Source organism: Astyanax mexicanus, chromosome 10 (genome assembly GCF_023375975.1).
Source record: "Astyanax mexicanus isolate ESR-SI-001 chromosome 10, AstMex3_surface, whole genome shotgun sequence".
Lineage (NCBI taxonomy): Eukaryota > Metazoa > Chordata > Actinopteri > Characiformes > Acestrorhamphidae > Astyanax > Astyanax mexicanus.
The window spans coordinates 2,496,569-2,507,485 of record NC_064417.1 but is presented as its reverse complement, the minus strand read 5'-3'; the positions used below and the strand labels follow the sequence as shown (position 1 = coordinate 2,507,485).

General features: G+C 37.4%; 1 protein-coding gene across 1 annotated transcript; it reads right to left on the bottom strand.

The window, feature by feature from the left end:
• Window positions 1–542: 542 nt before the first annotated feature.
• Window positions 543–8,345, bottom strand: tbx22 (T-box transcription factor 22). Its single transcript, XM_007228473.4, has 8 exons — window positions 7,845–8,345; window positions 6,886–7,027; window positions 5,748–5,849; window positions 4,860–5,034; window positions 4,573–4,737; window positions 3,159–3,223; window positions 2,827–2,912; window positions 543–2,073 (listed from the first exon to the last, which is right to left on the bottom strand). Exons 1-8 carry the CDS (start codon window positions 8,065–8,067, stop codon window positions 1,499–1,501), a joined length of 1,533 nt encoding a protein of 510 aa, XP_007228535.4. The 5' UTR covers window positions 8,068–8,345; the 3' UTR covers window positions 543–1,498.
• Window positions 8,346–10,917: the final 2,572 nt, after the last annotated feature.

Below are 10,917 nucleotides of genomic sequence, written 5' to 3'. Positions count from 1 at the left end.
CTATTTTTAAGCACTGTAATTCGGGCTAGTATACAGCTCTGGAAAAAAATATGATTGATTTTATCAAATTGAAAACCTCTGGAATATAATCAAGAGGAAGATGGATGATCACAAACCATCAAACCACCAAACTGAACTGCTTGAATTTTTGCACCAGGAGTAAAGCAGCATAAAGTTATCCAAAAGCAGTGTGTAAGACTGGTGGAGGAGAACATGATGCCAAGATGCATGAAAAAAACTGTGATTAAAAACAGGGTTATTCCACCAAATGTTGATTTCTGTGGTCTGAAAGCTCTGCATCTTTTCCCATTTTCTCCAAATAAATGCTCTAAATGACAATATTTTTATTTGGAATTTGGGCAAATTGTTGTCTGTAGTTTATAGAATAAAACAACAATGTTCATTTTGCTCAAACATAAACCTATAAATAGCAAAATCAGAGAAACTGATTCAGAAACTGAAGTGGTCTCCTATTTTTTTTCCAGAGCTGTATGTTATTATTGTAGAGCAATACATTTTAGCTATTTTAGCTATTTAGATATTTGAGTAGCCTAGAAACTCCTAAAAAATCCTCTGGCATGTATGAGTGTCTTCTATAAATTCTTTCTAATTTTTAGATAAATAAAGTTACATAAAACTAACAAAAGTTGGTCTAGGGTTCTAAAAGTTATACACAGGGATGTTTCATGATACGATCATAATACACAACTGATATATCGCAATATCAATATTTTTTCCCACCCCTAATTTACACCATCTGCCACTGACTGATGTTCTGATGTTTATAACAGGTCACTGCTGTCAGTTTACTGCATTAAAGCTGAGCAAAAAGGGCAGAACACTACAAGCTTCTGAAACCTGGCAACCTAAAAACTGGCTTTTATACTGTTTATACTGATATCTTATTTATATCATATCAACCAAAATTAAGAAATATATCATGATATAAATGTTGGCCATATTGTCCTGCACAGCCTGAAAGTGTATGGAAACTAACGATGAATTAAATGAGTTAAACTAAGTTGACATATACACAGTATACTTTAATACACACTTTTCAAAAATGGAAAAGTTGTCCAGTCCACTTGATATAACAACAGGTAACTAGAAAAATATTCAATAATCATATTCCATAATCTAAAATATTGGTTCAGCGAATAGGAAGATAATAAAAATGACACTTGTTGAAAAATTTGCTGTTCCGTCCATTTTTTGTTGTTGTATCATTTTAGTATAAAAATGCGTTCTGTCAATTTCAGGTCACTGAAATTTGGCTCTATAAAATTCTGCATTTCTTTTTCTTCCAGCATTAGGTGTAAACTCCATCTAATGCTTTTATACTCCACCAGTCCAAAGAGCATCATCCTGCCTGTTTTGCTCTGACCCAAAACAGGAAGTGACAAAGGAAGTGAGAAAGGGAACAGCAGCAACATATTTAAAAAATGGACCAATTTACCCAGTTTAGGGTGCAGTTCCTGCATTCCAGCATCAGACGAGGTCAGACGCAGTGGTTAATGGTAGAATTCCAGGCTGACTGAGGAACAAGGCTTTCAGAGGGTGACAGAGTCATGCTGTCAGCTGGTTTGGTGGAGTGGGCGAGGGTGGAGAAGTGTGGGCTGATGGGTAAGCTGTAGCCGTACAGTCCGTAAGGTGGTGCGAGAGAAGACGCCAGGCTGCTCGGTTGGGCCTGGTGAGCTCCGGAGGTGCGGCTGGATTGAAGGCTTTGGATGGAGAGCAGGCAGGGGCCGATGGCAGTCGGGCCCTGGAGGCACTGGCCCCGACAGCTGGCGGCTTTCTTTCCATGGAGAGGAGATAGCAGAGGGAAGTCTGTCAAAGGTCGCAACGCTGGGTAACCTCTGAGTCTGTCTGGTCCGAGGCTGCAGTAGGCTCTGCTGGTGAAGGGATGGGTCGACGGGGCCACTTTGTAGCAGATTGGGACGCTGTGGAGGTTGTGGAGAGCGCTGTCAGGGCTGGAGAGCGTGAAGGGGTGGGAGGACGGAGAACCCGACAGGGGTAAAAGACTTTTGAGAGGGGAGATGGCACCACAGCTTGCTGAAGATCCGGAAACCCCACCTTTAATGCATATAACAACAGAATTTAAGGAGCAGAAATTATGAGAAGTGCCAAAAGGATGAGTAAAATCTAAAAGGACAAAGTAATCTAAAAAGAAACATGGGATTTAGGTGTGAAATCACAATTTCCTTCATCAATAAAGTTAAGGAAATATATCTGTAGAAAAACTAATTCTGGATAATATGGATGTTTTTATTTGAAATATTTGAATTAGAATTTGAGTTCATATAATTTATAAGAATTAACCTCTTAAAATGCCTTAAATATATGTCTCTACTCCACTTAATGATTCCAGATCAGTATCAGGAATCAACCCAAATTCTGCAGGTTTGAAAATAAAGACGCAAAAACTAGACAAACATAACAACACATGAACTGTTTGATTTGTATTCAGGAAAATATTGATTTTGAAATGAAGTTCCGAAAAGAGCCAATTTTTGTGATTTTTTTCATCATTACATTTTGAAATTAGCAGATTTACTTTATTTTTTATTAATCAAACATGAAAGCTTTATATGTAATGCTTGAATAAAAATCCTTAAGATTTAGTGGTCTAATAGCAGGCAGACAATTGAAAAAAATCCTGGTCTTTTAAACAAGGGGTTAAATTACTGTAGTTTTAAAAACATTGCCAACTGTTTTTATTAATGTTATGTTTTTTCCTGAGAGTCTTTTAAAACAGCTGATCCATAAGTGTTTAATGTTAACAAAAAGCTTTGAACTGAATTGAATCAATCGTATGATGATCTGTACCTTGCAGTTCCAAAGTAAATGGCTTCAAATCGAGGCTGAACGGACTTCGCCAGGGGTAGGACTCTAGAATCCCATCCAGGACCCCCCTGTGGGAATTAGGAAGAGCGTAGAGTTGGAACAGACAGGCAATGATCAATGGCAATAATTCATCCATTGGTAAATTTGCAGTGCACTGGTGTTCTTGACACCTTGGATCTTCCGAGTGATATATTGCATGCTTCCTCTCTCCACAGAATGTAAGGGGGAAAAATGTCCAGTAAAATTTACAGGCATGGCATCTGTTTGAGGGAAGATTTATACAGCCGATATGTTACCCATCCACTTTTTGTTACCTGTTACGTCCTGGATCTCTGAAGCCTTTGGCAAAGGGGTTTCGGTCAATCTTCAGTTTTGTTATCTTAAAAACAAGAGGGGAAAATGAAGAATTGAACACTATCCTCATGTAACAGAGTATGAACTTGTTTTATTCAAAAACTAACAATGACCTCAGTTTTCATTGAGCAGGGCAAGTGGTTGGCTCTGCTTCCAGTGGGCATATAAATATATCAATTCCATCACCACACAGGGCGATGGGCCATGGCAAGCGAAACCTCTGATAACAGGAGACTTGTAAGACATGATTTCAAATATTGACTGCAACCAAGTAGCAGTAGTCCACAGGCTTCCCCCAGTTGAAAGCAGTCTAAAATTCAAATAACAAAATAATCCTTCCCAATAAAAGTGGACCCTGGTGACGGGAGCTGGCTGCCCACGCTGTGGCTTCCAGTTTCTGGAACGACGTGTGAAAATAGTGAAGCCTTTCAGGAACCTTTTCCACTTCACCCCAGTGTACTCCCAGTCGTACCGCACACGTTCAAGTCTATTGCTCTCTAGGAGCTAAACGGCCTGATTTATGCACGCAGGTTGGGGTGAAAACAGCGAGATATGTGTTCATATGAATATGATATGCTTGAAATAAAAACGAGTTGGTAGAAACTTCTGTGGAACAGGCCGTATAACGGCAGTGGAATGTAAAACGCAAAGTAAATGGAATGGAAAAGAGAGGACACACACTGGCAACCCCAGCAATCCTTATGCAGTCATGGCTTTAATTCAGCAACTAATGCATTATGGTAAATGCAAGTGAGTTCACAACTCACAATTCACAAAGTTGCACATAAACACCCTCTTAAAGTAGAACTCCAGCGTAAAATAGACTTTTGTTGTAGTAAAACATGATAAAAAAAAGCTGAAGATGGAAAAAGCAATTTATCGGGGCAAATTATGCCCCGTGTCACCCAGTCTGAAGGGTGTTCGTACAAACTGTTAAAATGTCTGGATCTCGGAAAGCTGTGGGAGAACGGAGGTGTGCTATTCATCAAAGGTAAATACTTTGTTATCATGTTTTACAACACCAAAAGGTAATTTCACACCGGTGTTCTCCTTTAAGTCGGATTTAGTGGAAAACTCGGATATTATTTTAAAATCAGAATTTCCCAGTTGGGTTGAACACTGTTAAAAAAATCCCTAGCAAACTGCTATATCGATAAAAGTGAATATATTTGTGCGGTTTTCCCGGGAATCAGGTGTGAACAAACTTTGCTTTTATCATTTTCCATATTGCCAGAGAGCAAAGCCTTTAAAAGTGACAAAGTTGCATCGTAAAAATATCACATAGTCCAGAGTTGGACATCAGAGCGAACTGAGACAAGCAATGCTCGTTTTGGGGTTTATTTTACAGGTAGGCTGCAGAACAGGTGTCTTTACCTGCTGGTTTTGATAGGCTGTCACGGTGGTGAACTGCGTCTCGGAGAAGGAGAAGGTGTGCACCCCGCGCGCGGGCAGACAGGTCAACTGGGTCGACTCTGGCCCGTGCTCGCGCACGATCACGTGCACGCGCGGCTTGTACTTGTGCATTGACTGCAGGATTATCTGAAATTGAATTGATTCGCGGTTAGGAAAGAGCGCGTTCATTGAATCAACAGAAAAAAAAAGAAAATAAAGGAAAAATAAATTAATGAAACAAATAAACTTTTCAAATTAGCGGAACTTACGTGGCCTTTGTCGTCCATCTCGTTGTTGGTGAGCTTGACCCGGTCGAAGCTGATCACCTGCCGCATCCAGGTCTCACCGGAACAGGGCGAATCCGGGTGCACGTAGAGGCGCGGGGTGATGCACGAGTGGTCCGTGTTTCCAGCGACCATCCACTGGGAGCTGTGGTACACGTACCTGTAGAACCAGAAGACTTTGTAATTTAACTAATAAACAGCAACAACAGCAATAATACTATAGCTGAAGGTAAAAACCAAGTTTGAGACAGTATTGGACAGAACAATGGCCAAACTTCCCAAAATAATTCGTCTATTTCATTCATGGTTCAAACTGTTTTAAATACATTTGTTGTATTTGTTGTTGTTTTTGTAATTATTATTCATTTTTAGTAAGCTATAAGCTAAAATAATAATAATAATAATAATAATAATAATAATAATAATAATAATAATAATAGCATTAACAAAACTGTATTTGGCTTGTTTTAACTCCTTGTATACTCACGCAAACTCCAAAAATGCGTTTTAGTTGCAAAACGCTGTTATTTCCCTTCTCACAAACTTTCAACACGGGCCATATTTTTTGGGGAAAATATATTTTTCGCAAAAATAAATATGTCTGAGAAAAACGGTAAATTTAAGCCCCATTTAAAATCCCAATAATAGTCATAAAGCTAAGTGATTTAATCTTTATAAAAGTCTAAGATATATGGTAGAGATTAAAACTTATTTAATAGTTGTTTTCTAAAACAATAAAATATTAACCAGTTTAATTTTGCATTTACAACAATGTCCCCATACAGAAGAATGCTTATCCACTCTGTTAAGTGTACAACCCTTATATAATTTTATTTTACCAGGATTGTATTTGTGATGCTCTATTTGTCCCACCTGTATCTCTTTGAATCCACAGGCATGATGTCCATGGCGATGTAATACTGCTTGATCGGGTCCAGGTTGCGAACTTTCACTCGGATGGAGGGAAACATTCTCCTAAAGGAAGAATTCACATTTACTTTAGAGGTTTTTCACCTTATAATATCAAACATTAACATCACATTTTATTTCAATTATAAATAGGCATTGCATTTTTTTTAAATGCATTATAAATATGTATAATTTTGTTTATATTGGCTAAATTATTTGAAACAAAAACTCATGTCCACTGACTGAATATGACTTTAATATGGCACATAGCTTGTTCTTACTGATATAAAGAGAATTGTATTTATTATTGTTATTGTAAACTTTTATCTAGCAGTATATCTTACAGTAGATTTTATTTAGTTTGACTGTACATTTATGTAATGCTCATGTAAGTTTTACTCGTTTTATTTATAATCAATTTCTATTTTTTTTGTTAGTTAATTTAAAATCACTACACCACTACAAATCACTACACATTTTTTGTTATTTTTTATTTATTTATTTTTATTTTACTATTATTAATATGCTTTCATGAGTTTTAAAACTTTGTTCTTAAGAAAAATACCTGTTTTGCAAAACCTTGTATATCCACTTTTTGCAGTTGTTGTTTAAATTGTCTTAAACGTTCATTATGCATTGGCCAGTGGTTCAGATGATTACTTGGAATAAAATTTAACATTTTTTCTCTTGTTCTGTAAAGTTTGTATTTTGAAGATATGGGAGACAGGTATCATGAAATATAAAAAAAATAAAATTTAACTTTTAGAAGTGACATTAAGAAGATTCAGATGTGGCAGTGTTCATTGGTGACTATTTTCGGTATATATGTTTATAAAGAGTAATGTTCACATTATAAAAAAGTCTCTGTTGTTTCAATGCAAACAATATCAGCAACTTAACTGTGTTAAACAATTCAGAAACGAATAACAATGTCAGCCGACAGCTATAACCAACACCGACTTAACCTGAGGAAAATCAAAAGTATTTCTAAATTATTTTACAACACACATATTTTTTCTAAAAAAATAAAGAAGAACTGGGACCCAGGCTCTCCAACGATGCTGTAAACAGTAAGTTTACTTGTGTTAAAATGCAGTCCCACCTTCCCGCTTTGGTGATGATCATCTCGGTGCCGATTTCATGAAACCTCTTCCACAGGTCAGAACCTTGCAGATCCACGCGAACCTGCGGCTCGGCATCATCTTGTTCCTCCGTGACCCTTACCGGACTCTCCTTTTCGCACGCTGTGTAACATATACAGCAGACCAGTCATGACATAAAGGACAGAATCGGTCTGGAGTTTTTTTTTTAAATCTAATTCACGCTATTATTGTTGGTTTTCTGCCTTAATATTGAACGTATTGAACAAAAATTGAACTTTTAACAATGCCTTAAGTTAAACTTTTAGCTGATTTGCGAAATGACTTTATTCCAACTCTATTAAGCTGGATTTTTTACAGTGTACACACTAAGGAAAATAGGTACAGATTAGTACCTAAAAAAGTACAAGGTTAGTTTCTGGGGCTGTACCTTATATTGAGGTACAACTGAGTACCTTTCAGTTAAAGTATTTTTTGTACTCATGTTTTTTGTCCCAGTAAAGATATATAAAGCCTAGCGGTATAAAGATTATAAACATTATCATCAACTGAATATGTGTCAAGAACTTGATGATCCAAAATTTTCTGGCTTTCAAATGAAAATTTTAAAATTCAAATATGTATATTATTTATGAGTACAGTGATAAAGAATACTGAATGTTAATTTTATTGCTGGTTAAATGGTTCTTCAAAGGTTCTTCGGTGAAGGTAATGGTTCTACATAGAACCGTTAAAACTCGAACCCTTTTTTGGTACTATATAGAACCCTTTTTTCTTAAATCTGTACTTTCTGCTGTTAGGAAAGACTTTGTACACATATAATATACCATTGAAGGTCCAATTATGAAAAGTATTTTTTATATCGTATCTGTTTTTTTATTGTGTAAATAAACAGATAAATAGTAAGTATACACACTTTAGGTTTAACTAATATGACATAGCTCTTGTCAACTTCACTCACCGGGATCTTCTCCTCCTCCAGAGTTTGTGTCCGAGTCTCTGTCAGGGTTTGGGATCGTCTGAAGCTTCTCTTCTTTCACGTTTTCCACTTTCATCCTTTTGCAGCTCTTCCCCACCAGAGCCTCCACGGAGAACGCGTGCGCTCTGGAGCTCAGGCCCTGCATCCTCGGCCAGGCTGAAGCGGCTCCAGCAGCTCCGTCCCCTTCTTCACTCCCACTTTGCATGAGGAGCTCTTCACATCATTCGGGACCAGGAGATTGAACACTCGTATTACGCTTTGCAAGATGATTTTGGACCCAATTCCTGTTTCACATTTCTCTCCGGATTAGTTTCCCCTCAGGTTTTGCGTCCCGTCCACCTCCTCAACCCGTCAGAACTCCCTTTTCAGAGTCTTGCCCATTAAACACGAACTGCTCTTCCAATAGGAGGAGAGCAGGAGGACAGAGACCGGCAAGAAACGGCGTTATTAAGACTTTTCTTTTTTTCCACACCCGTTTTCAGGTAACCTCCACCTCCTCTGCTGTCTATTGGCCAAGAGTTCTCACTCCGACGTCCAGACTGTCTGTGCGCACGAACTTCCCACCAATCCTAGTGCAGGGGCGGTCCTTGTCGGAATGCGGGTGCGTAAAATAGCGCGAGCGAAACTCTACAAAAATAGTGCAAGCGAACACTAACAACTGGATTTTTTTTATTGTGGAGTCGGTTTAGCTCTGGGTCAGAGGACAGTCTGCACTAGCTTATAATTAATTGAGCGAAGAAAATGTCTTCCGGGCCCAATAACACTTGTCTTTTTTTAGCGTAAAAACATGTCAAACTTTTTTTTGCGCACATATTTTACGCAGAAATGTGCAAGATTTACAACATTCGTGTTCAATCGTGTTCTGTCCATCAAAATTAAATACAAAAGTAAAAATCATATATATACGACAAAATAAATAGCATATATTTTATTTGTTGTAAATATACAAATGACAAAAGTCTTCTCATCATATTAACACCTGGTTTGGTAAATTTGGTAAATCAGGTGAGCTGCTGACAGAACTGAACATATACACATGCTGGCTGAGGGCATCCAGGAGAAATGTGGAACTACTTCTTTAGCTTGTATGTATGTTTATTTGCATCTGTTCAAATCATATGTCGTGCTCTTTTTAGGTAAAAACACTCATATTGCTGAGATAAATGGATTAGTGTAATTTGTTTTGGTGCACAGTACTGCACATATATACAATGTTAACATTTTATATTTTTAAATCAGAATAGGCTACATTTTCGTTATTAATTGCTATTTTTATTATTATTATTATTATTATTACTATTATTATTACTTGCATTTTTATTAGTAAAGTTCGCTTCATAATTAAAGATCATAAGTAAAGATTTCATACTCTAAACGAATGACAAACATCCACAAATCATATTTAATATATATTTTTTTAGTTCAGCACTGGAAGCTACACTTTTTTACATTTATTATGCATGTTAACTTCCAGTTTTTTGACCATATAACACTTAAGAAACATTTCTTAAGATTCTCCTTATTTTTGGAGATTCTCTGGTGCGCACAATCAGACCGCTTCTCATCTTATTTTATAACCTTAACTAAAATTTAACTGAATGTGTTCAGAGGAAGAAAGGAAATCCAGGAACAAATGTTTTAGTATCGCTAACTATTCCCATCTGGAGGCTCGTATTTAAAAAAAAATCTCCGCTGAAACTCACTCCTTTTCGGTTAAAGCTAACATTTCCTAGATCAATTTGGGGAGAGGGGGGCTTTCCGTAAAATAAAGTCTTCAGCAGTTTCTCCCACTGTAGAGCTTTGTCTGTTTTTCATAATGCCAAAATCTGTACCCTGAGAAGGACTGAACACTGGGAAACTGCTCGTAATGACAGGTTTGTATTATTAAATTACCGCTTCACGTGAAATTGATCCGTTTTACACAAATACATCCAAACAAAATTTAGGTACCGCCTTATTAAAATGTTTCAATCGTAGAGGGGAAAAGACAGTTATGTTTACAAGGGATCAGTCCGTGTGTTTATGTCAGTGAGGTGGTTCACTTATCGTTTTCACTTATTTTTTTGAGCGACTTTACAGTAATTGCTAAATGCGGGCAATTTGCTATTCCAATTTTGCGGTACTTTAAAAAACGACAACTTTGTTTTTAAGACCGCAATTTTGTGCATTGTACGTTCACAAATAGGAGCAAAGCTTGCAAACGTCAGTATTTGATTTAAGATAATTATTTTCATATCTTGTAGTAATTATTTCTGGAATATATATTAAGTATATTTGTGGTGTGTTTTTTTTTTTATTATTTTAGATAATTTAGTATCACAAAGTGTCTCTCAGTTAGAGCTCCGTCTGGGAAGCGAAGCCCTGATCAGTGGGAATTACTGAAATTTCCGAAACCAGCTCAAACATTTCCACACACGGATTATCGCGGGTGGTCGGTGATCCCACCTTAAGCACAACGTTCCCTTGGCTTAGACCAGCCTGCATTTACTGGCCTGTATGTCATATGTTTTCAGCTAAGTCAGGAAGGAGGGAAAATGAGTCCAATTTCCAAAAAATCAGGTTATAACACTGTTCTTGTGATTAAACCAGGAATGAATGCAGAAAAAACCGCCTGCATTGAGATTGACGGCCGCAGGTGAATTCAGTTTAGCACGTTTATTCCTGTTGACCACACCGTTCAACCTTGACTACACTGTGCGATGAATAAGCCTACCTGAAAGAAGAAATGCCCCTCCAGATGGATGGAAAGTTGGCCAACTCAGATTGCTCTGTGTTAAGTTACATATATTCAGAGGAGCTGTACTCCATACAATCAGTTGGGGAGGGCAAAGTAAACATTTAAGTGCAATGCACCATGAATGACTGATTGCTAGTTAAATGATAGGCATCAAATAAAGTTCCCCAAGCTGTGTTTGGAGATCACGATAAACACATCCTTAATTTCCTTCCACTCCTGAGGTGAATATGTATCAGGATGATCATCATCGTGCACGAGCTAAGCTCTCTCTCTCACTGTCCATCAAAGTTTCTAGCTGATGTGCTTCCAGGACAATTA

Coding starts and splice junctions, on each gene's coding strand:
- tbx22 (XM_007228473.4), bottom strand. CDS start 8,067: ATGCAAAGTGGGAGTGAAGAAGGGGACGGAGCTGCTGGAGCCGCTTCA. Junction 5,850..6,885: donor ATCATCACCAAAGCGGGAAG/GTGGGACTGCAT, acceptor TTCTTCCTTTAG/GAGAATGTTTCCCTCCATCC. Junction 3,224..4,572: donor CAGCCTATCAAAACCAGCAG/GTAAAGACACCT, acceptor CTTGTTTTTAAG/ATAACAAAACTGAAGATTGA.